The sequence below is a fragment of the Lampris incognitus genome, chromosome 17, assembly GCF_029633865.1.
Source record: "Lampris incognitus isolate fLamInc1 chromosome 17, fLamInc1.hap2, whole genome shotgun sequence".
In the NCBI taxonomy this organism is placed as follows: domain Eukaryota; kingdom Metazoa; phylum Chordata; class Actinopteri; order Lampriformes; family Lampridae; genus Lampris; species Lampris incognitus.
The window spans coordinates 4,573,034-4,599,461 of NC_079227.1; the positions used below are offsets into that span (position 1 = coordinate 4,573,034).

Below are 26,428 nucleotides of genomic sequence, written 5' to 3' on the forward strand. Positions count from 1 at the left end.
ACTTTACTACATATAAGTCTACTCTACTACATATAAGTCTACTCTACTACATATAAGTCTACTTTACTACACATAAGTCTACTTTACTACATATAAGTCTACTCTACTACATATAAGTCTACTTTACTACACATAAGTCTACTTTACCACACATAAGTCTACTTTACTACATATAAGTCTACTTTACTACATATAAGTCTACTTTACTACACATAAGTCTACTTTACTACACATAAGTCTACTCTACTACATACCTACATAAGACTATACTACACATAAGTTACTTTACCACACATAAGTCTACTTTACTACATATAAGTCTACTACACATAAGTTTACTCTACTACATACCTACATAAGACTACTTTACTACACATAAGTCTACTTTACTGCATATAAGTCTACTTTACTACATATAAGTCTACTTTACTGCATCCATACATAAGTTTACTCTACTACATACCAACATAAGACTACTTTATTACATAGCTGAACAGCTATGTGGGCTCATCTGTAAAGCCGGTCCAGAGACTGTTGTTTAATTCTGTTTTAAAGGTGGAGGCACTGCGGTGAAATGGCCGCTCCGAGCTACGTGGACATTTCTGAAGTGCACCCGAACATCACCCATTCTGTGAGTCTGCCTGTCAGTCAGGCCACGAAACATGAAACCTGTCTAAACCCTGAAACCTGTCTAAACCCTGAAACCTGTCTAAACCATGAAACCTGTCTAAACCCTGAAACCTGTCTAAACCATGAAACCTGTCTAAACCATGAAACATGAAACCTGTGTAAACCCTGAAACCTGTCCAAACCATGAAACCTGTCTAAACCATGAAACCTGTCCAAACCCTGAAACCTGTGTAAACCCTGAAACCTGTCTAAACCATGAAACATGAAACCTGTCCAAACCATGAAACCTGTCTAAACCATGAAACCTGTCCAAATCATGAAACCTGTCTAAACCCTGAAACCTGTCTAAACCATGAAACCTGTCTAAACCCTGAAACCTGTCCAAACCATGAAACCTGTCTAAACCATGAAACCTGTCCAAACCCTGAAACCTGTGTAAACCCTGAAACCTGTCTAAACCATGACACATGAAACCTGTCCAAACCATGAAACCTGTCTAAACCAAGAAACATGAAACCTGTGTAAACCCTGAAACCTGTCCAAACCCTGAAACCTGTTTAAACCCTGAAACCTGTCTAAACCATGAAACATGAAACCAGTCCAAACCATGAAACCTGTGTAAACCCTGAAGCCTGTCCAAACCATGAAAACTGTCTAAACCATGAAACCTGTCCAAACCATGAAACCTGTGTAAACCCTGAAACCTGTTTAAACCATGAAACCTGTGTAAACCCTGAAACCTGTCTAAACCATGAAACCTGTGTAAACCCTGAAACCAGTCTAAATCGTGAAACCTGTCTAAACCATGAAACATGAAACCTGTCTAAACCATGAAACCTGTCCAAACCATGAAACATGAAACCTGTCCAAACCATGAAACCTGTCTAAACCATGAAACATGAAACCTGTCCAAACCATGAATCCTGTCTAAACCGTGAAACCTTTCCAAACCATGAAACCTGTCTAAACCGTGAAACCTGTCCAAACCATGAAACATGAAACCTGTCCAAACCATGAATCCTGTCCAAACCATGAAACATGAAACCTGTAAACCATGAAACAAAGTAATACTAGCACACAGACATAGTATGCGACATGTGTTCATCGTGTTCTTATAGACACCTCACGTGTTTTTCAGAGGGTGGTTGGTGTCATCATTGGAAAAACTGATGTCAGAACCTTCCCCGACAGAAAAAGTTTGTGATTCATTTTTAATTATATCGTTCTTGGCTACTGTTTCTAGACAGAATCCCCACAGTCGCAGTGTCTTGTACAACACTGCTCTCTCCTGGCAGGCCTGTGAACTAAAATCTTCTCTCGTCTTTCTTCTGTTGTTTGTCGCTTGTTGAAAAAAACAACAACATCGCATTGTCCTGTTCACAAACTAAACATACATCTTTACATCAGAAATTGGTTCTGAAAGAGGCACCTTCGGCTTCACAATCAAGGATGCCCCAGAGTCTTTCATCAACGCAGCAGCGTGGGGTAGTGATGGGTATATCAACGTACTCTCCAACAGCTTCAGTATTGGAGACTGTGGTGAGGATTTCAGGAATTTGTACTGACACTTAGAGATTTCGATCAATTTCTTATTCTGATACAGTAGTATCTGATCAGTTTTTGGTTGTCCATGTCTGCATTAACATCATGTGTTACAATTCTTTGCAGTTATTGTTGAAAATTTTTTGGTTGTCAGCAAAGATCCGGAGAAAGATGACAGGTTTTGCCCAGCAACACCAAGGTAATAAGCACAATCAATACAATTCTAAATTATAGTTGAAGTTATTGATATTCCTACATATGCAGATTCTCTGTGATTCTTATTTAGCTACCCTTTTCTAGATATTGTTAAACTCTCTAAATCTTATACTCTTAGCATGCTGTGTTATACCCCTTGGGTTTTTCATGTAAACATTCCACCTTGTGAAATTATTTGCATGGTCAAACTGACTTGATTAAACTTCATTTGACCTGACCTGATTTCAAGTAGTCAGAGGTCTCTTGACTTTATAGGGTTTGTATGTAGCTACAGATTAGCTTGTGTAATGCCTCAAAAGACACTGTGAGGGCCAAGCTGAACTGGGGTTCATAACATGAAACCTTCACCTTACCCCCAACCTCCATCTCAGCTTCTACAAGTTGCTGATGTCGGAGGCCCACTCCCAGGTGTCTCTGTGTGCTGACATGGACACTGTCGACAGAATGCTGCCTCTGCTCCATCACCCCGTGAAGGACCCCAGAGACTTCTACTCCCTGGGGGACATAGAAGCCAATGGACAGAGCCTGGATGGCAGTTTCATAAATATACTGGCTGCAATAAGATCGGTAGGCTATCCCCAACATTGGTCCCCTTACAGTTCATTCAGTATCACAAGTTTATTGTTCGATATTTGCTGGTTTGAATTCCAGTGGGGGGAGTATCTTGGTGGGACAACTAAGCAAGACTTAAACTGCTGAGGTGCCTCTGAGCAAGACATTGAACCATCAGTCACTTCAGTGGAGATAAGAGTAAAGGGTTGTAGTAGTGTTGGTAGTGTTTATAACTGAACATGTGAAAACAGGGAATTTGTGTAAAAGAGCATACGTGTTCAGCAAAATAAATAAAACCAGGATTTGAAAGAGCGAGCACAAGATATTAAGGTTTGGATGACAATTAGGATTTACTCTGCTCATATGCTGTAAATCACTGTAAAAAATTATTTTGGGACTTTTTGTTTAATGTGGTAATTGATTTTCTGTTGGCCTGTATCACAGCACCGAAAAACGCTCTCATAAAAAGAAAGCCAGAAGAAAGCCACTCCATTTTGTCATTGTATTCTTACAATGAATGTGTTCTCTGCATTTCACCCATCCTATTGTATAGGAGCAGTGGGCAGCTGCAGCACCCGGGGACCAACTCCAGTTCTTCTTTCCATTGCCTTGCTCGGGGGCACCGGCAGCAGTATTAACCTAACATGCATGTCTTTTTGAGAAAGGCCCTAAAGATATGCTTCAGGGTTCAGACAGAGGCCAATCCTGCACTTCATATCACTGCAGGAATTTTTTACAGGAAGGAGAGATAGATTTTGATAAGAATGGCAAATAATTCTGAGTTCTATTTTCAGATTGCGGAGCCCAAGTTTTTTACCACCTCAGATAAACGCAAAGGGCAGAGACTAGAAGTTAAGCTGTTTGATGAGACTGTCTCTTTCTTCTCCTTGGTGTGGTGAGAAACGTATTTGAGAATCCGTATTTTCTTTGCCTGGAAAAACATTTTCCACAGTGAGAGAGAGTAAATATAATGAAAGTTTGATATGTGGCCTCATTGCTGATAAAGAACAACTACAATGAAAAGTAGAGCCGAATTTTTATACTTCGGGTACTACTGGGGATGACCCGACAATGAGCCTTTGCCGGAGAGCAAACCTGCGTGTCAGAATCATATTTACCGCCACCCAGACCCCACAACTGTACACCAAATTCTATTAAAAAACTGTCTGGGGTCATCACATGTATAATTAATAAATCTACTGCTTTAATTTGAAAAGAAATAATGACCACAATATTCCTGCTTCCTTACTGTATTTTCTCTGATTGGCATTTGAACCATAATACTTCAAATGTTGGTGTGTATGTGAATACTCTCCTTTTGAGTTTACAATTATTCATATGGCCTGGTTGGTGGCATCAAGTCTAAGGTTGACCCCTGAACCTCTGAACGCCATGTGTGTTTGATTTTTACTATGTTCTCCCCCTGAGTAACTCGCTGAACTCTATATCACTCACAGCTGGGACAGAGAGGCCATTCAGCTTATACAAACTCTGATACCAAAGCAGACGGGTAGGTTAACAGTGGCTGCTCATTTATAGTCACAAAATGGATATTTACGTAACCTTGGGCCCTTTCTGTCGTGTCCGATTAAGATAGTCATCTCTTTTTCAAAAGGAGACAGAATATGAAATGGTAATGTGAGATTGATTTTGTGTTTACATTTAAGATAACTTACAGTTCTTTTTCCTTTCTTCTTCTCTAAAAGTTCTCTTCATAGCAGATGCAAAGATTGGCTTTGACAGTTTTCGCAAATGTATGGCAGCAACGGTGACCTCCAAGACCATTATCACAGTCAACCCCGGTAAGAATGCCACGGTGGAATTTATCAGGGAGCAGGATCTGGTGATGTAACTATCCCCAGGGTTGTTAAACAACGCCAAGAACTCATTCAGAAACCAGACTATTGCCAGAAGAAAATGAAAACATAAGAGCTGGTGTGTTGCACTCCTACCCCAACCCCACCAACACCTTATTAAAATCAGGGTTTCTGTCCAACAGGGGTTAACCCCATCCTCAACCTCCTCTATGTAGCCCCAATATGGTCTGTATCTTGCCCCAAAACTACTCATAGAGTGCATTTAAGTGCCTTTTTATTTAAGATATGTTGTACATAAATCTTTGATCAATTTATTGATTGATTTGGGTCATCAATTGGGCACCTCTCATTACAGATGTTTAAGCCCACAACACGTCCAGAAGGCTCAACTGTACATTCCAACATCCCAAAACCCACACCCTTATACCTGCTGTCATCCACCCATTTGAATGGTGTTTGCAGTTTTGTAACACAATAATTCATGTCCATTTAAACTTGTAGATTCTGATTTTGTGTGTGAGATGACTTGTTTGGCAGAACAACGTGTCAAGTCCAACAGTTTACAACCCTTTGTAATTTGTCTCTGCCTGGAAAAAAAAGAAGTTTGTTTCAAACTAAAAACAAATTAATATGCAAATTTAGCAACAACAAGTAGCCAAATACTGATAAATTTGGACCATGGTCGGTAAGCTTATGTCCTGAAACCTCTACAAAATCATTTCAGTAGAAAATCAACCACAGTGAGGCGTTTCCCTTCTGCTGTAACTTCTTTCTTTTATAAGGTGGATTTTGGAAATCACCTGCCACTGTAACCAGTAGGGGAAAAAACACAAAAACAAAAAGATGAATATTCAGTATGGTGACCACATTGTTATCAATGTCATTCCTGACTTGATCTCATCAGACACTAAAGAGGCTGGTCAGCTGTTCAGCTATGCTAAAGGGCTGTCTGAGTCTGGAGCTCTGGAGGAAGATGATAGACCAGAGGATATGGACGGTAAGGAACAACAAAGACTAAATCATGTCTTTATGCAACAATCACAGAGAGTTGAATCAGTTCACCTGGACTGGATTCAACTTTCATCGATTTCCTTAACTGGATTATTGAGCATGCATAAAGACTGTGCAACCATATTTGATGCAATGATCACCACTGAACCACATTCAGGAAAGACTGGATCAGTCTGCTGTAGCTGAGCTGAGTTTCCTGTTCATGTCACGTATGTCATTGTGTTTTTTCAGTTTGATTCAGTTTTAATAATAATACATTTATTTATATAGCACGTTTCTAAAACAATGTTACAAAGTGCTTCACAAAAAAAGTAAAACCAGACAAGGCAAAAATAAGAGTAAGACCAAATAAGAGTAAGAATAAAAACAGCATTAATAAAAACAAATATCAAACATCACGGTGGTGCAGTGGTTAGCACGGTCACCTCACAGCAAGAAGGTCCTGGGTTTGAGCCTCGGAGTAGTCCAACCTTGGGGGTCATCTCAGGTCGTCCTCTGTGTGGAGTTTGTATGTTCTCCCCACGTCTGCGTGGGTTTCCTCCCACAGTCCTCCCACAGTCAGGTGAATCGGCCCTACTAAATTGTTCCTAGGTGTGTGTGTGTGTGCGTGCGTCTGTGTGTGTGTGTGTGTGTGTGTGTGTGTGTCGGCCCTGTGATGGCCTGGTGGCCTAACCAGGGTGTCTCCCCTCCTGCCACCCAATGACTGCTGGGATAGGCTCCAGCATCCCCACGACCCTAAGTAGGATAAGTGGCTTGGATATTGGAAATATCAAACATTTGTAAAAGCGTTCATAAAAAGAAAAGTTTTAAGACGAGATTTAAAAGCAGTTAGAGACTTGGTTTATCTTGGTTCAACAGGAAGACAGTTCCATAGTGTAGAGCAGTGTTTCTCAACCCTGTCCTCAAGGAACCCCTATCCTTCATATTTTCTTTGCAACCCTGAATAGGTACCTGTTTGTAGTTATTCAACCAATCGGCAATGAATTTTGTCAGATGTTGCACACCTTGCATAATTCAGTGCTGCGAGATGATTGGTCGAGTAAGTCCAAGCAGGGCTACCTATGCAGGGTTACAATGAAAATCTGCAGGATAGGGGTTCCTTGAGGACTGGGTTGAGAAACACTGGTGTAGAGGCTTATATGCAAAGATAAGAACGGGCATCTCTCCCAATCTTATTACGCACCCTCAGCTTGTTTCGCATGACGCACGAAACAAGCTGGGCCCAAACCAGTCTCCAATAATAGTCTGTGGCTTAGACACCTAATGCTATACAAGCAAGCTACCTCAAATATGAGTGAGAGTAACATGAATAGAGTCATGCTGGCTCAGACATCACCTGGCTTAACAAGGTCCATGTCAGGTGTTGGGGAACCAGGACAACCTGATGAGAAATGGACTACTGGAACGAGACATTCACGGACAAGGGCCGAGAACCTGGAACTGGTGGAATGCTACTAGTAACAGTAGCCCCCTGGAGAAGGGCTATATGAAGCGTATATGGGAACTGTGGACCAGTAGGCGACCTACTTCCACATTGACTCAGAAGCAAAGCCTGCTTGGGGATGTGAACACGGCTTACGCAACATCTCAACTGCCACCATAACAGAGACCAATGAGCTTGTATATGCCACTGCAACCATAATCCTGGAGATGCTTGAGTACAGGATTAAGAACACAGGTCACCAAAAGAAGGCTGGAAGCCAAGATCCAAGCAGCATGGAGAGATGTTAGCCAGTTAACAGAGGTGCAGAAAGGAGTGATGAAAGGCCCTGGTTGAAGAAGTACAGCAAGCTGTCCATAAGTGAGGCCCTGGAATCTGCCAAACAAAGGCTCACAGCTCTGGCTGCCAGGCTGAAGAGATACACTAGAGAAGTAGAAGCAAAAAGAGTAAATGGCCTGTTCCTCAAAGAACCATTCAAAGTGTACTGCCAGCTGCAGGGTAACAAGGGAACAACATCAGACCCACACAGAGCAGAGAATGAGCGATACTGGAGGATATATGGGAAAAAGAGGCATCGCACAACACCAATGCCCAGTGGCTGGTGGGCCTAAGAGCAGACCACAGCAATATCCCAGAACAAGAACCAGTTATCATCACAGTGGCCAACATCCAACAATGAGTCTCCAACATGAAGAGCTGCACTGCACCAGGCCCTGACATGACTCACACCTACTGGTTGAAGAAGCTAATGGCACTCCATGAACGCCTGGTGACACAGATGAACTAGCTGCTAACATCAGGGTCTCACCCTGATCGCCTAACACAAGGGAGATTGCTCATGAAAATAAAAACCTTGAACCTTGAACCAATATCTTTATTGTTAATTTGAAGGTCTCACTACATCAAGAAAGTCCAACCTCTGAATGACTCACACTGTCACCTGTCCTGATGTGGTGGTGAGCAGAGCTACACCATGCTCTGTATGTTCCTGACTCCCTCTGTTTGACTAATACAAAGGTTGCAGACATTGATAAGCATTGTTATTCTGTTTGTTTCCACCTCTCTCCAGTGGATTCTATCACTGACGTGTACACAGTGGAGCAGCTGAAGCTTAAAGCACAGGAAAGCTCTGATGTATTTTTTGGCATCACCTACAGCTTCATCTCCAGGCTGGACCTTGATTCATCTTTGTCCAAAGTTATTTGGCTCAACTGGTAAGTTTATCAACCAGTCAAAGAATGGACGCATTAGCAAGTAGTTACTCTGTGTAAAAAAAAAGTTGTATCACTAATTTTCAGATCATCTAATTTAAATGACAGTTTTCTTAAATATAATCCCACATAGACACTTTAATCATTTAAAAGTCATCAGTTAACATTAAGAGGTTTACCGGCAGCTAAACCAGATGAAAGCACGCCATGCGGACTCAGGCCTCAAGTCGAATAAGACCCAGACCCAGAACCTTTGGTCTCCCTCCCTCTCTCCGTCCTTCAACTCCTGTTAAAAAACAGGAAATCTTTGAATTAATGAACATGATATCAGTTCTAGCTAATCTGGGATTCTCATGCCATACCTGGAACAATAGTGAGGATGATATTAGGTAAGAAATAGTAAGATTAAATGCTTTTCCAACAGCTTTGGCTGTGGCAGAGTTCACTGAAGTCACCCGTTGTTGCTGGTTTAAAGTTGTGCTGAAACAACCCAAATGGATTTAATTTAGTGTTGCAAGAGAAAAGGATGAGGGGGTAATATTGATGAAGCATTGGGTAAAGACAGGAGAGGTGGTGAAAGGCAAGCAGACATGATCATTCTAGAATCAGAAGATTGTTGTTAAGGGAACAGTAACTTTAAAACACTTCTTACTGAATGTCCGAGTGGCGTGGTAGTCTATCCCGTTGCCTACCAACACAGGGATCGCTGGTTCGAATCCCCGTGTTACCTCCAGCTTGGTCAGGCGTCCCTACTGGATGTGGGTATGTGTCCCGGTTGCTGCACTAGTGCCTCCTCTGGTTGGTCGGGGCGCCTGTTCAGGGGGAGGGGGAATAGCGTGATCCTGCTATGCGCTACATCCCCTGGTGAAACTCTTCATTCTCAGGTGAAAAGAAGCAGCTGGTGACTCCACATGTATCAGAGGAGGCATGTGGTAGTCTGCAGCCCTCCTCGGATCAGCAGAGGGGGTGGAGCAGTGACCAGGACAGCTTGGTGGGGTGGGGTAATTGGCCAAATTCAACTGGGGAGAAAAAGGGGGAAAAATAAAACAACGTCTTACCTTTAGCTGTTTGTCATGCCGCCAAACTATAAACCAGAGTTCATTTTAACTATTGTCCTCACTGTAACATCAAGAACCGAAGACCTAAAATACACAAGCAAATAATCCTTAAATCATTCCATCTCCTATCTCAGCTCCGAGTGTAAGTTCCAGGTGACTGAGGATCTGCAGAGTTGCACTAACGAGTTGTGTCCAGGGAGAGACCAGGCCCTGTCTTGTACCAAAAGGTTTAATCTGCTAGTGGACATCACAGACCACACTGGTACCCTGCGCCTCTTCTCCCTAAGAAGCCCAGTGGCAGAGAAGACATTCAACTGCACTGTAAGTACACACACCATACCTCAGTCATAACTCTTATCGATGGAAGCACTGAGACAAATTGTTTATGAAGAGGAGTTGATGGGCAAAAGAGATTTGGTTATGTGTAGGTATAATTAGTATATAACAGAGATTTGATTATGTATTGTGTCAGAGGAAGGACCTGGTTGCCCAGTTTCAAAGGTAGATATCTATCAAATGATCCTGGTTTATTATCGTGGAATACAGTGAGATATGTTGCAAGATATGGAGCAAGACAGAATACCTCTGCGTGAATGAGAGGGAGGACAGTGGAATGGTGAGGATGCAAGGAGTAGAGGTGAAGAAAGCATAGGAGTTTAAATACTTGGGGTCATCTGTCCAAAGTAACGGGGAGTGCAGAAGAGTGGTGAAGAAGAGAGTGCAGGCAGGGTGGAGTGGGTGGAGAAGAGTGTCAGGAGTGATGTGTGACAGAAGGGTACCAGCAAGAGTTAAAGGGAGGGTTTACAAGATGGTTGTGAGACCAGCTTTGTTATATGGCTTGAAGACAGTGGCACTGATGAAAAGACAGGAGGTGGAGCTGGAGGTGGCAGAGATGAAGATGATAAGATTTTCATTGGTAGTGATGAAGAAGGACAGGATTAGGAACGAGTATATTAGAGGTACCGCTCAGGTTGGACGGTTTGGAGACAAAGCAAGAGAGACAAGATTGAGATGGTTTGGACATGTGTGGAGGAGAGGTGCTGGGTATATTGGGAGAAGGATGCTGAATATGGAGCTGCCAGGGAAGAGGAGAAGAGGAAGGCCAAAGAGGAGGGTTATGGATGTGGTGAGGGAGGACATGCAGGTGGCTGGTGTGACAGAAGACGATGCAGAGGACAGGAAGTGATGGAAACGGATGAGCCGCTGTGGCGCCCCTAACGGGAGCAACCGAAAGTAGTAGTAGTAATAGTAATAGCAATAGTAGTAGTAGTAGTAGTAATAGTAGAATGGTAGCAGTAGTAGTAGCAGTAGTAGTAGTACTACAGTGAGATATGTTGCACGTGGGCTCCAATCAAAGCAAACATTGTACTGTCTGTTGCAGACAGAGGAGTTTGAAGGTTTGACTGATGCTCAACGGACCACCATGAAATGGAAATTTCTCTTGGAGAGGTGTAAGATATATGTGAAGGTGGGTAAAACAATAATTCAACTTCAACCGCTTATGATTACCACAAACTCAAAGTATCCAATAATATAGCTATACAAAATTTTCAGATCCTGCCGTCTCCCAAGATGAGAGATGGAATCAAAGGGTCCATTCTGTCTTGCTCACTGGCAGATTCAGGGGAAGTGAAACAGTATATGTCTACCCTGTTGTTGTAGGCTATGCTTATTCTGTTTATGTGTTCTGTCTATTTTCCCAGATACCCTTTTACCCCTGCTGCTATAGGAAAAGCCATATGCTGACTGCAGATAGTTTGAAAAGCTTTGTATCCGAACAGCTGTTTTGTTCCAGTTTACATGTACTCTTATCAAAGCCATTACCTTCATTTTGTTCTTTTTTTCTGTAAAAATTATCCTGTGTTCACATTTATGTATTCAATAAAGTTCAACTGTTGTTTTCTCAGCTTTGTTTGGAACTGTGATAAATCAAAGTATATCCGCTTTTTAAAAGACAGTCAAGTCAAGTCGTCAATTTTATTTGTATAGCCCAATATTACAAATTACAAATTTGTCTCAGCGGGCTTAACAGCAACACAACATCCTGTGCTTAGACCCTCTCATCAGATAAGGAAGAACTCCCTAAAAAAAAACTTTAACAGGAGAAACCTCAGGGAGAGCAACAGATGAGGATCTCTCCCCCAAGACGCACAACGTGACACGATGTTGTGTTTACACAGTTTACACAACACAACATTGAAAGAGGATAAACAGAATTATAATGGACTTATAAAATGTATGAAGAATATGATGTGCAGGAGGCCAAGCAGTGTCCAGACGCCACCGGGACAGTCCAGGACCCAAGCCACGTGACCACCGTCACCCTGTTTTCTATACGACATATGGATTTATAAGCTCTATAAAAGAAAATGTGATGAGGGGGATGCCAGGCAGCATCCAGGTGGTGACCACCATCAGCACGGAGACCTGGGAGGAGAACCGACTGCACGTGCCCACAAGGGAGACTCACCTGACAGCATTCACACAACAGAAGAAGAGAAAGGAGAAGACGTCATTCAGAGAGAGGGAAAAGACATGTGAGAGAAGAGAACCGTTTGCATTAGTCATAGTCAGTTAAGTCATCAATTAGTCATAATCTATACGCTATAACCATACTATTTACTTGTTACAAGATGACAGAAGTATAAAGATTTGGACATTTGTCCCTTTTAAAATAAACTGTTATAACGTATCCAGACAGTAGGTGGCAGTAGTGTCTGGTTTATGGAAGCGGAACCGTTAATAGAGCTGTGTTTCACCGGGACGCTCAACAGCGACGCACAACTTCGTCAACAGCTACAGGTGAGAGCAACCTCTAGTTTAACAGGCTGCTGTTTGTTCTAGGTGTTGTTTTATGAAATGGCGTGTGACCTCACGAGTGGTAGCATGTGATATTCTCATGTTTGTACACGTTGTTGGTTTTATTATGCTTTTTTGTTTGTCTTTACGTGTCGTCTGACCAGCGACTGCTAGCATTCAACTATGAATGTGAACCAAGGGACAGTTGGGAGCGACCCGGTCATCCTGGCCACGGCTGGGTATGATCACACTGTCCGGTTCTGGCAGGCCCACAGTGGAATCTGCACCAGGACGGTTCAGCATCAGGACTCTGTATCCTTACCAAATGGCCAAACATTTAAACAGGCTGCACTGACGTCCTTTTGCCACAGCATGTTACGGGTAGGGCACTTGGTGAACAGGTATTGCAGGGGTGTATTCGGCTCTACAACGGAATTGAAGCTATAGGGGCTTGGCAATATTCAGGTTTCACTATAATCCTGATATTTCAATAACGAGCCTGTAATATGTACAAATCATGCCACAATAACGTTGACATAGCAAATAACACTTACGTCATGGAAGATGGTGGGGACATTTTAAGATGAGCTCTCCACTTGTTTTACTCAGAGATTAACTGTCTTCCTCAGTATGGATTCTTCCTCTCTTTCACACAGACAAAAACGCACAACACAAGTCTTCAACAAGATGGGGGGGCAATAAATACCTGAACTGTCATGATTCCCCCCCCCCAAGAACCCACTGAGCTATTGGGCATATTTGGTGGAAATGAGCAGTGACATAATACTACCCAGCCTCTTTCTTAACAGCTGCTCTTAGCAGGTAAACTCACTTGAAGTTACACCTGACAGGAGTATGATTGCAGCTGCAGGTTGGTTCTAAATATGTACCTCCCCCACCTTCTGCTCCTCGTGGTTAACACCAAAATCTCCCGATGAACACAGTTGTGTTTTTAAAACTAATCTGAGGTGCTGCAAGTCTTTCTTTGTCCTCTGTTTTTAGGTTACCAGCACATTCGTATGTACGACCTGAACTCCAACAATCCCAACCCGGTGATCAATTATGATGGCGTTAGCAAGAACATTACATCTGTGGGCTTCCATGAGGATGGACGCTGGATGTACACAGGAGGGGAAGACTGCATGGCCCGCATCTGGGACCTGAGGTAGACAACAGCAGACTCGACTGTATTCTAGTCTGTCTATATTTTCTCCTTTTATGTTTGCTTTAGTTTCTTTTCTTTCTTTCTTTCTTTGTGTGTTTGTTTATTTGGTGGTGGTGGTTTTTGTTTCTGGTGTGATGCCAACACTCAGACATTTTCAAATGCTAATGATCTAAATTTCTTGTTCCCTCCTTTTAGGTCCAGAAACCTACAGTGTCAGAGGATCTTCCAGGTTAATGCTCCCATCAACTGTGTTTGTCTGCATCCCAACCAGGTGAGCTGTTTCCATGGGAAGTTATACGTTGTAGCCCACATAGAGACAACGTGAGGAAGTCATAACTCAAATCAGGGTCAAGAGTGGGTTAATTTTTTTTATTATTGAATTTTCCAGAACAGATAAGTACTAGTGTGTAGGCAGCATTTATCAATACTCAGGATATGATGCAACATTTCTTGTGCCATACTCCAGAGTTAGCATTCACACTGAAGGCCAGGTCAGACAGAAGCTAATGTGTCAGTCCGTGTTCTGACCATTTTAGTTAGGTAATTATTGCAGCTGACATCAGACAACAATGTTGTGAATGTAGTTGTTTGTCTCAAGTTGGTATCATCTACAAAACTGTCTAAATCAGCTATTTATGGTCTACGTGTGAGAGTGTTACCCTTTCATTTGGATTATGAAATGTTAACCAAGGCCTTTATGGAATAAACTAATCTGTACTATTTTGCACCTGCACTTAAAGTTAAATCTAGCACTAAATATGACATGATAGTATATCTTAATATTAAAGAACAGTCTCCTGTTGGCTTGACATTGTCGATAGCATTGTACGAAGTTGTAACAAGAAAAGACAAATGTAATGCTGAATATTTGACTATTCAGCATTACATGTATCTTAAAGAGCAAGATGTTTTGTGACTAACAGAATCTGGGTTTTTTTGCTGTCAGCATGCCTTCTGTCTCCACTACTGACATCCATTTGTGAATGTAAATGTAAATGCTTTGTATTATTTTCAGGCAGAACTAATTGTGGGAGACCAGAGTGGAGTTATTCATATCTGGGATCTAAAGACGGACCACAATGAACAGCTGATTCCTGAACCAGATGTCTCTGTCAACTCTGTCCATATTGACCCAGACGCCAGTTACATGGCAGCAGTCAATAGCTCGGTCAGTACCAAGAAAACATATTTGGCAGGGAAGGAGGGTCCAAAAAGCAGAGTTTTGGCAGAAAATGAAAGGTCTTTTCATACATTTTATTCATCCATTTGTTACAATGGTATTGCTAGGTTGCTGCCTACTGTGTATTGCCCAGACTAGGGGCAACTCACTGTCACCTACAGGGCTGAGTTATCTGTCATTTACACCATACCTCTTCATCACTGTGCATGTCTTTGGACTGTGGGAGGATCCCAGAGTATCCTGAAGAAAGTCACCTGAAAACAACTCTACACGGAAGGGCTCAGATTTAAAGACAGGACCCTCTTGCTGTGATGCGATGGTTTAGACTACTAAGCCACTAAATTAACAACATCTAGTTTTCGCAACAGTTTCCTATGCAAGAGTTTACCAGGCCAACTCCTTAATAGTATCTGAGATCAGGTGTGCAAGTATAGCCTTGAACTATGTTTCTTGCACAGTGAAAACATACACGAATGCAAATTAATTTTGAGTGATGGCACAAATTAGTGAGAAAAATACATTAATGGTAACATTTACATTTTGGCTATGACATAGAGATTACAGAACTATTTGGGGTTTTGCGTTACTTGGTCACAAGGGGTCTAAAGGTTTCAAACCAGACTATGCATCATATTTCCCATGTCACACATCTTTGATCAAACCAGAAAATAAGTGTCAAAACTAAGTGGCCCAAGGACTTGTATAAAATGAACTCGGGTACAGTTGAGGAAAGCTGAGGAGTGTGTTTCAGCGTCAGAAAGATGTTGCACATTAGGGTGTTGAACTGGTCAGCATTGACTCAACAGTTCATTCATTACTTCTGACTTGTGGAGGTGGTTATGGGCTCTTTAGACTTGCATACACTAAGTACAAACAATGAGGGATTAAAAACAAGACACATTTTAATGGCTGTGTGAATGTGGAGGCAAAGGTGAAAACCATCGTGTGGAAACAGAACTCTAAACAAATGGTTTTGGACTTGAATCATTTCCTGGCAGATCTTTTGTGTCATTGTTTTTCCTGTATTTGAGGCTACCATGAAGTCTCATTTGTAATAGCTTTGTTTATATGTAACCTAAGCCTGTCATCTCTAAACGCCAAATTGTCTCCTTGTTGTCCTGCCTCCTCCCAGGGGAACTGCTACGTGTGGAACCTGGCAGGAGGCATTGGAGATGAGGTGACCCAGCTCATTCCCAAGACAAAGATCCCGGCTCACAAACGTTACTCTCTCCGCTGCAGGTTTAGCCCTGACTCCACGTGAGTGCCTCCATCCCTTCTGTAAATGGTCTCCATCTCCACTGAAAACACTGCAGTTTTACATGCCCTTAACTCCATCACTTTACCAGAACTTCATCATATCACCTCATCTATGGAGACCTCCACCTGTTCCCTCGACGTTATTCCAGATAACCTATTGGCACTATTGGCCCCAGCATTTTTTCAATTATCAATAGCTCCCTGAATCTGCATTACTGATAGGGCTGCACGATATTAGGAGAATATGCGGTATGCGATAACATTGTCGAATATTGCAATGACGATATGGCTCGCGATAAACAAATATTGAAGTATAGAGTTTTAATGTCTTTCTGCTGTAGGTTTGCTGCTAACACAGAGCCCAGACAATGAACAGCCTGTGCACACTGAATAAACACATGAAAAGCAGTATTTCCATTCCAGCAACATGGTTTTGTTGGGGGGAAAAATGCACCTGGCTACAGCCGCTATGCTGACAATGAACAAATACCACCAACCTGGTTTGCATGGCAACAGTTTCTTCATCACTTTAACACAACATCTGGGTCTATTTAAATACAGCTGCTACTAGCAGTTTATATTATTCATGATGACATAACGGTCTCAGTTTAAAACTGATGTCTTACCAGTTTTGCAGAGTGAGTAACTAATGTTAGAATTTTATTTTTTATATGTTTTGTTGTTCCCGAGGCGGAATCGGCCAAGTGACACTACCGACTTTTTTTTCCAGAAGGGGGCACCAAAGTCACACAAACTGCATATCCCGTTTATCGCAGTTCAAGCAGTCTTTTGCGATATGTATATCGTACATGTTGATACCGCGATGAAGGTAAAGTTTCAATATATTGTGCAGCCTTAATTACTGCGATAACTTATGACCTCCTTCTAGTTGCTGACCCGGGTAACCGCTCTGTCCTCTGGCTCCTAAAACTAACCGCAGCCTTTGACACAGTAGATCTTGCTATTCTCAATCACGGATTATACCAATAGGCGGGGGTCTGGTTCTGCTTTAAACTAGTTTTCCTCATATTTATCCAACAGCTCTTTCAGTATCTCTATTAGCAACTCATCTTCTTCCTCAGCTCCCATCTCCTGTGGTGTCCCCCCAGGTTCCATACTTGGTCCAATCCTCGTCTCCATCTATTTGCTTCCGCTAGACTACTACTGCTTTCGGCTGCTCCCATTAGGGGTCGCCACAGCGGATCATCCGTTTCCATTTCTTCCTGTCTTCTGCGTCTTTCTCTGTCACACCAGCCACCTGCATGTCCTCCCTCACCACATCCATAAACCTCATTCCGCTAGACTACATTATTCAAAAATACAACATATCTTTTCACTGTTATGTGAATGACACACAGATCTACCTCCCCCTAGAGCCTAATAACTACAACTAACTGACATCAATAACTGTCTTCAAGACATCAAATCCTGGATGGCTGCAAACTTTTTCGGCTCCGTGAGAATAAAACTGAAGTTATTTTATTTGGACTACAGCATTTATCCAACATTATTTCCCCTCATCTTGGCCCACTGGCTCCCTCTGTTAAATCACGTGTAAAAATCTTGGAGTCATATTTGATTCAGGATTAAAGTTTTAAAAAAAATCAGGCAGTTAAATGAAGCTTCATGCAGCTCCGCTTCCATCTCCAAACTCAGATCAATTATCTGTACTTCTGACCTGGAGAAAGTCATCCATGCCTTCATATCCTCCCACCTTGATTACTGCAATTAGTTATTTAAATGTTCCAGGTGGCCAACATCAGGGCAAACTTGTCATCCTGCAGACGTACACACCGGGTCTCTTTTTTTGTCAAATCGCTGGAACCGCATGATCTCCTTGAAGCAGTTCCTGGACATGGGGACACCCCATTGTTCAGACCACAGCTTGGCCAGCTCCATGCCTTTAGACAGTGCATCCCGGATGAAAAGCATGGCGAGAAAAGCTTTTAGTTCAGCCACTGTCAGGTCCCATGAGCCATCACCAAGCTGCCGATGTGCCTCAGCTACAGTGCATGCCACGATGTGAGCCCGCATGTCACTGTCAACTAGACACACGAAGGACGCAAGCGCACCATCAATGATGCGCCTAGCGTGCGCCGTGGGCCCGACAACTTTGGTGATCACATTGTGGGTCTTCCTTTTCCCAGGAAGATCAGCTGGCAGGAAGAACTTCCACACCGTACGGTCTTTCCCCTTTTCCGTACCCGGATCGGGAAGACTGGCTCCGTCAGCCGTGGGCAGGACAGCTTTGTCTGTAGTCTCTGGTGGAAGCACAATCCTCTTTTTCCTCAGTGGAGACTTGCATTCACCCTCGGATGAGGGTGAGGATGACCTGTTTTCATCCACCCAGGAATGGTCGCCATCACTCTCAACCTCAGAGAGACTCAGACTTTATCCTCTTGGAGTCGACTCCAAGAGGATAAATTCTGAGTCTCATCACCAGCCAGTCAGACTAGCTTGGTGTAGTCAGAAAGGCAGGAACTGAGGAAGCCTCTTGGATGAGAGGCGAAACGTTTTCACGGATATATACCAAGTCCAGTTGCACTTGATTCAACTCCTTTGGATGACTAAATACAAGCATCACAGTTCCAACCATTTTTTTTGTTTACATAAGAACAGACTCAAAAATGGAACTTGTTTGTAACCCAGGGACTACGTGTTTAAATAAAGCTGAGTTCTATGTTGTCAACTCATCCTATGGCTGTAATAGATGAGTGAAATACATTTCCTGGAGAAAGTGTATGGGCTAGTTGGAAGCAGCTGTTCTTCCTTCAGCTTTAGAGGTTAAAAAGTTGGATCCCTGAGAAACTGAGCTACTCCTCTAAAAGCTGTTCATAATTTGCCTACAAGATCTCACTATCCACTCTCTACATTCAGTACAATACTGATGAATTTTGACCACAGGTTTGTCAGCCCTGCCATCCAATTTGGGTGCATTCTATTCTATTGTCTATTGTAGTCAGTAATAAGAAGGTAGATGGCTAGTAAAATGGGGAAAGGAGGTGAACCTTATTAAGGGTATACTAACCACTGTGGGTAGCCAATGGTCAATAAAAAATACAAGTCTCTGCCTCGATGATGGTAGTCGGGACTTTGCTCATACCCTGGTTTTGATTCTTTGTGTCTTTTCTGGTCTAGTCTATTGGCCACCTGCTCAGCAGACCAGACCTGTAAAATCTGGAGGACATCCAACTTCTCCCTGATGACTGAACTGAGCATCAAGAGCAACAACCCCGGGGAGACCTCTAGAGGTTGGATGTGGGACTGTGCGTTCTCCGGTGACTCTCAGTACATCGTCACTGGTCAGTATTTTATCAAGTAATAATGGGGAATGCATAATAATGGGAAACTCAAACCTGCAAACTCGCTATTTTTAGTGTCAAGCAGGGAGTTTTTAAAAATGGGGGGTGGGGGGGGACTGAGTGAGTGAGGAGAGAATGACTGCAATGGCGCATTATCAGTCTTTGCAATCAAATTGTCCTTCCTGCCAATCCAGGCTAGCGTCAACCTTATTGGATTGTCCAGTATTGTAGTTTTAGTACTTTCTGTGGCATTTCTATGGGCCAAACAGAACTTTGATCGTGTCTGGTATGTGACGTCCACTTGAAGACACCCTCTACTCTCGACCTTGGTGAATGTGTCTACCAAAACTTGAGGTAAGCTTTTTATTTTCGTAGCGAACACTAACATGCATTGTTACTCTTGTCATGTTTGGACTTAACGTGTTACATACATGAGGCTACAGTGCGGCACTTTATTTGCTCAGGCTGAAATTAATTATGCCAGAATGATTGTCCATGGCATGAGAGAGTTTGCCATCAGTCAAGTTTGATTATCTGCAGCTTGAGAAAGTATGGGACCATCCATGTTTTTTTATGGCAATTAGATGTAAGAAACCCATATTTCGGATTAAAATATTTGAAAACGGGTCAAATTTAACCCATGGAAAAGGCAAAACGAGGCAAAGCTGATCAGGGAAAGCTGACAAGAAGGTATGCCGTGAAGCAGTGCAAATGTGAATGCGAAAAGTTTGTACAGGCAAAGAGACTTAAACAAGCATGACACTGTCCAGACCCACGGCGCACCTGCACTGCACGTGTAGATGCAGCAAGGTAGTTTTCAGTGAAAAAGGGGGCAATGTCCCTCTCAGGTCATCCATGAGTGAGTGAGTGACCACAATTTGACATGCATAGCCCATGGCGGCAGTTGCACGGGTGCCATGGAAAATATTTAAGAAAGAAAAGCATGATGTATGTTCTCTCCCTCTTCCCCTCTCTCACCTGTAGTTAGACACTGTGGTTAAAATAATCAAAATTCAACAAAACTTATCAGAATCAACTTTATTGGCCAAGTGTGCTTATGCATACAAGGGATTTGACTCTGGTGTACAGTAGCTTCTAGTACTTGCTTACACTGATCAGCCAAAATATTAAAACCACCTGTCTAATTATTGTTTAGGTCCCCCTCGCGCCGCCAAAACAGCTCTGAGCTGTTGAGGCATGGACTCCACAAGACCTCTGAAGGGGTCTTCTGGTATATGGCACCAGGACGTTAGCAGCAGATCCTTTAAGCCCTGTAAGTTACGAGGTGGGGCCTCCATGGATCAGACTTGTTTTTCCAGCACATTCCACAGATGCTCGATCAGATTGAGATCTGGGGAATTTTGAGACCAAGGCAGCACCTTGAACTCTTTGTCATGTTCGTCAAACCATTCCTGAACAAGTTTTGCATTGTGGCAGGGAGCATTATCCTGCTGAAAGAGGCCACTGCCACCAGGGAATGCCGCTGGCATGAAGGAGTGTACCTGGTCTGCAACAATGTGTAGGTAGGTGATACGTGTCTCAATAACATCCACATGAATGCCAGGACCCAAGGTTTCCCAGCAGAACATTGCCCAGGGCATCAAACTGTCTCTGCCAGCTTGCCTTCTTCCCATAGTGCATGCTAGTGCCATCGCTTCCCCAGGTAAATGACACGTATGCACCCAGCAGTCCACATGATGTAAAAGAAAACCTGATTCATCAGACCAGGCCACCTTCTTCTGTTGCTCCATGGTTCAGTTCTGACACTCACATGCCCATTGTAGGTGCTTTCAATGATGGGCAGGGGTCAGCATGAGCACTCTGACCGGTCTGCAGTTATGCAGCCCCATACACAGGAAGCTGGGATGCACTGTGTGTTCTGACACCCGTCTATCACAGCCAGTATTAACTTTTTCAGCAATGTGAGCTACAGTAGCTCTTCTGTGGGATCGGACCAGACGGGCTAGCCTTCGATCCCCACGAGCATCAATGAGCCTTGGGTGCCCCTGACCCTGTCACTTGTTCAGCAGTTGTCCGTTCTTGGACCACTTTTGGTAGGTACTGACCGCTGCATACCGTTAACAACCCACAAGACCTGTCGTTTTGTAGATGTTCTGACCCAGTCGTCGAGCCATCACAATTTGGCCCTTGTCAAAGTCACTCAGATCCTTACGCGTGCCCATTTTTCCTGCTTCCAACACAACAACTTCAACAGCTGACTGTTCACTTGCTGCCCAATATGTCCCACCCCCTGACGGGTGCCATGATAACGAGATAATCAGTGTTACTCACTTACCTGTCAGTGGTTTTAATGTTTTGGCTGATCGGTGTGTATCATTTAAAAACAAAAAAAGAAAGGCAACAAAAAAGAATAACAAAAGAAATAGATAGAAATAATAAATAGGATACTGGAGGTAAGTATGTATGCAGGCCCGCTGCAGGTAATTTGGGTGCCCTAAGCATAATACACACACACACACAAATCTTAGTATAAATGCATTAATCAAACAATTATGCATGCTTATTATTATTATTTGGACCTGATTGATTAGCAGAACTTTATATTTTACCTTTACATTCACACAGGAAATGAAAATGTGATTAATAGCCTACAACTTAACCAAGACCTTAAATTCCATGATAGATCACTTTGAAATGCATACAAACCTTTACAGAAAATAGTTGGGAAAAGACATTTCAGTTGTCGCCTAAATACTACTACCATAGAATGAAATCAGAGAAACAGAAACCAGATGTGCAGTTGCATTCAGCAACAGCTGTGTACACGGATAGATGGCTGTAATAGAGCAGAAGCTTCTGTAGTAACGCAGTCTTTTGTGCAACTCTGCTACTACTACGACTACTATTACTACTACTGCAGTAACGAGAGGAACAGGAACAGTACCAGTACATTTGTGGCTACCGCTAGGCTACAGGATGTAATTGTTGTGATGTGCTACACAGATACGTCTCTAGAAGGAGTTCACACGTTTCTAAAGCCTACAGAGCAGCATTGTCTAGTCACCTAACCCATAAAAGGATTGTAAGAAGATGCAGATGAAAGGAAAGTTGGGTTTTTATACATCTGCATGAATAACGTTCCTCTCGGCACTGCAGCAGCCGGTTCATGACCACTGCAGCTCGCTCGCTATCATACAGGGCCGCACGGCTTTCTTTCTTTTTCTTGCTGCGTGCTATTCTTACTGAAGTCGTTGCAGCAGAGTTGATGTCAGGGCAGGCGCAGACCACAGGGAGATGGGAGGCGCCATAATTAATTTTTTATTTTGAGCAATTATGTATATCTTTAATTTCCTGTGATGGTCTAATGGTGCCTACTGTAGTTGTGCGTCATCGTGAATTCAAATGATTCATCATTATGATTATGATGATGACCATTAGGCTGTTTTGGTGCCCAACCGGAGGTTTCTTCCTACTCGTTCTCCCTGTTGAAGGTTTTTTTTTTTTTAGGGAGTTGTTCCTTATCTGATGCAAGGGTCTGAGGACAGGATGCTGTGTTGCTGTAAAGCCCCTTGAGGCTAAAATGTGTCATTTGTGATATTGGGCTATACAAATAAAACTGACTTGACTTGGTCCCCTACACACAGCGTGTGGTGTGTGTTTACGTGGCAGCAGGGCTGTCTGTGTGCACAAGATATGTCAGCACCATACAGAGTGTTGTTACGGCTGAATAATTCATAACGTGTACTTATCTGTTATACACTATATTACATAGTTATGTCATGACATACTATGTTACACATGTTGCTGTTTTATAGATAATAATTTATAACGTATCTGTTATACACTATATTATGTAGTTATGTCATGACATACTATGTTACACATGTTATGTTACTGTTTTATAGATAATAATTTATAACGTATCTATTATACACTATATTATATAGTTATGTCATTATATACTATGTTACCCATGTTATGTTACTGTTTTATATATAATCATTTGTAACGTGTACTTATCCGTTATATACTATATTACATAGTTATGTCATGACATACTATGTTACACATGTTATGTTGCTGGTTTATATATAATGATTTGTAACCAGTGTACAGCAGTTGTGTGTGTATGTACAGCTGTACATCTGTATTGCACATGTGGTTTAAAAAAAGGTGGTGTGCGTGGTGGACATGTAAGTGAGACAACTTAATCAGAGGTGCTACTTACAGTGTCATGGTTATCTAACAGGTGTCCATTACTGCACCATGCTGGTCAGTGTTCATGAGGGAAAGATGGCCTGTGGGGAAAAACATGTTCCTGTGGTTTTGGTGCACATTTTGGATGTGGGGGGGGGGGGGTCTGTGCTGGTTCTGCCCTCCCATCTCCACGCTCTAGAGGTGTACAAATCCTGCAGGGTGTGCTGACCTTACTGTGCGCTGCAGTCTTTGCCTATCCTGTTTTGTGGCTGCTGCTAACCAGACCGTGGCGGGTGAGCACAGGACAGTCGATGACTGTGGTGTAGAGCTGACGTAGAACTGACTGCTCCTGTGGCAGACCAAACTGGCGGTGGTGTTGGTCTCCCACTTCAGGTCTTGAAACGGTAGTTCCCAGAAACTTGAAGGTCTCCACAGTTGACACAGGGCTGTTGGATGTTGTGAGGGGGAGCGGTGCTGAGGGGGTGTCTTCCTGAAGTCCACTCTCATCACCACAGCCTTGAGCATGTTGTTCTGACGGCGCCAGAGCACCACCCACTCAACCTGTGTGTTTATGTGTTCATTAAAACAAGATGTTGCCTTCTCATTGTATTCTCATCTCAGAATGCTACAGAAGGCTTCATTTGCATATTAAAATCAGTGAATTTTTCTTATGGGGGAGAATGCCCCCGGATCCCCCGACCTGGTTTTAGTTTCTTTTCTTGACACCGTCTTTACTCCGGGAGAGTTTGCAGGTGTGGAGACCAGTGGAGTGCATTTTCCACACACCTTCAGTAAATACTGTCCGACAGCAGGGTAGCACGCCAGCAAGCTGTCGTGTATCAGTACTGTCCTACCAAGACCATAGAGCAGTACGCAACCGTGTGTCGATACCGGAAGTTAATGATTTAAGATGAGGCAGCTATTTCCCACGAGGTACAAAAAAACAGACTTATGAGTAAGACCACTGGTTCGATTCCCAGTCAATTTTGGGAACTCCAAATTTGATTTTGATTTTGATATACTTTAATGATCCCCGTGGAGAAATTCTGCTCTGCATTTAACCCATCCTAGCTGTGTCGCTAGGAGCAGTGGGCAGCCGCTGTGCAGCGCCCAGGGACCAACTCCAGTTCGTCTTGCCATGCCTTGCTCAGGGGCACAGACAGGAACATTAGCCCTAACATGCATGTCTTTTTGATGGTGGGGGAAACCGGAGCACCCAGAAGAAACCCACCGCAGACACGGGGAGAACATGCAAACTCCACACAGAGGACAACCTGGGACGACCCCCAAGGTTAGACAACCCTGGGGTTCGAACCCAGGACCTTTTTGCTGTGAGGCGACAGCGCTAACCACCATGACACCATGCTGCCCTGGTGATTGTCGATAGAAAACAATCTCTTCCCTTAACAAACACATCTTAGATGGCCTTGAGAAATGCACGTGAGCCTCATGCATCAGTAGACCTCGAACTTCTCAGTATCTACACACACACACACATATATATATATATATATATATATATGTGTGTCTGTGTGTGTGTGTGTGTGTATATATGTGTGTGTATGTATGTAACTGATACATGTAACTGTTGAGTCTGAAGCAGTGTGTTGTGGGAAGTGGATGCATTCTTGTTCATATGTGCTTGCACAGATATGAAATGGTGATAAGTGTGTGCTCAAACAGCTGGAGTACAGGCGCTACCTTGATTTTAAAATTCATTGACAGAAGACAGAAGACGTTCACTTCACAGAAGCATCGTTCGTAGATTAAGAGTGGTATTTCAGTCAGTGGGACCTTCAAACCTTCTCCAACACATAAACATCAAACAAATGAAAGTGAGTTGTACAGTCATCTTGGTACCACTTACAAAAAAACAAGTAAAAAGGTCTGATATCATCTATGTGTGTGTTAAATCCTTTTTTCTCCCTGTTAAAGTTTTAGGGACTGGTTCCTTGTGCGGTGCGAGGGTCTGAGGACAGGATGATGTGTTGCTGTAAAGCCCCCTGAGGCACATTTATGATTTGTGATATTGAGCTACACCAATAAAAATTGACTGGACTTAAAATGAATTCAGACCCCAGATGAAGTCAACTATGTGATTCTTGTTGTGTGTCTCTCCTTAGCCTCCTCCGACAACCTGGCCCGCCTGTGGTGTGTGGAGACGGGGGAGATCAAGCGGGAGTACAGCGGACACCAGAAAGCCGTGGTGTGTTTGGCCTTCAACGACAGCGTGCTCAACTGAAAAGGAGGAAGAGGTGAAGACAAGAGGAGGACAAGCAGGGAGGAGATGGTAGAGAGTTCTATAAACGAATATGGAGAAGAAGAAAACAATATGAAGGCCGGTTGGCACCGAAGAACTGCTGAAAGTGCTGTGTCTTTCCATGTGAGTTGGAACAGTCCAAATTCTTAAGAAAGTGATTATCCACTGAATACTGACTCTGCATACCTGACGGCTTGCTTTAGGCTATTGAGTCCTCTACATCTACATCTCACTTTGCAGAGTAGGATGCTCACTGTGGTAGCACGGCTGTAATGTGTGATCTAAGCCACGGTGGGGTCAACCTGGAAAAGCCCATAACTCTTTTGTAAGCTGCACCACACAGGATCAACCTGTGTCTGTAGCGTAGAGTCACAGCTCCCCGTTGCTACTGTAAAAACGAAGAGGAGTACGGGACGATGATGATTTAGATTCAGCAGTGTCACTGGTTCAGTAAAGCACCCTTCCTTCTAAGTCTCCTCATGACCATGTCTTGTCACTTTTCCCACTCATACCAAAAGTTCTCACTGACGGTCACAAAGAAACCGAGGGAAGAGCCTTGTTTTTAATCAGCACCGTGTTTATCAAGATGACCGTGTCATCTGCAGTAGCCTCGGGATGCATCTGGTGTGTTAGATTCATTTCTGTAATTACACAAGATTCAGTTTGATACTATATCCTGTAAAACCTCGTTGTTGTGAGGAATATTAACTCTGGCTGAATACGTGTTAAGTGGACTGCGTAGAAAATGACTCCCCAGTAAAAACAGTAAAATAAGACTGTGTGTACATCCTACTTTCATTCAGTTTTCACCTCAGTACACTTCTTTCAA

At 43.0% G+C, this 26,428-nt stretch overlaps 2 protein-coding genes across 3 annotated transcripts; both read left to right on the forward strand.

Annotated features, from left to right (window-relative positions):
• The first annotated feature begins 574 nt into the window (after positions 1 to 574).
• Positions 575 to 11,140, forward strand: meiob (meiosis specific with OB-fold). The gene is made up of 13 exons (XM_056297587.1): positions 575 to 631; positions 1,769 to 1,826; positions 2,038 to 2,169; positions 2,299 to 2,371; positions 2,760 to 2,955; positions 3,735 to 3,835; positions 4,398 to 4,450; positions 4,647 to 4,742; positions 5,662 to 5,754; positions 8,279 to 8,423; positions 9,613 to 9,799; positions 10,860 to 10,946; positions 11,033 to 11,140. The coding sequence occupies exons 1-13, from the start codon at positions 575 to 577 to the stop codon at positions 11,138 to 11,140; spliced, it is 1,386 nt and encodes a 461-aa protein (XP_056153562.1).
• A 1,119-nt stretch (positions 11,141 to 12,259) lies between these two features.
• Positions 12,260 to 26,375, forward strand: mlst8 (MTOR associated protein, LST8 homolog (S. cerevisiae)). 2 transcript variants are annotated; one of them, XM_056296963.1, is made up of 9 exons: positions 12,260 to 12,280; positions 12,442 to 12,589; positions 13,097 to 13,148; positions 13,280 to 13,442; positions 13,638 to 13,713; positions 14,458 to 14,610; positions 15,755 to 15,879; positions 19,018 to 19,181; positions 25,463 to 26,375. In XM_056296963.1, exons 2-9 carry the CDS (start codon positions 12,461 to 12,463, stop codon positions 25,579 to 25,581), a joined length of 981 nt encoding a protein of 326 aa, XP_056152938.1. In that variant the 5' UTR covers positions 12,260 to 12,280; positions 12,442 to 12,460; the 3' UTR covers positions 25,582 to 26,375. The 2 variants fall into 2 exon arrangements, with proteins under 2 accessions (XP_056152938.1, XP_056152939.1); XM_056296964.1 differs by lacking the exons at positions 12,260 to 12,280; positions 13,097 to 13,148 and having other exon boundaries at positions 12,535 to 12,658.
• The last annotated feature ends 53 nt before the right edge of the window (positions 26,376 to 26,428 follow it).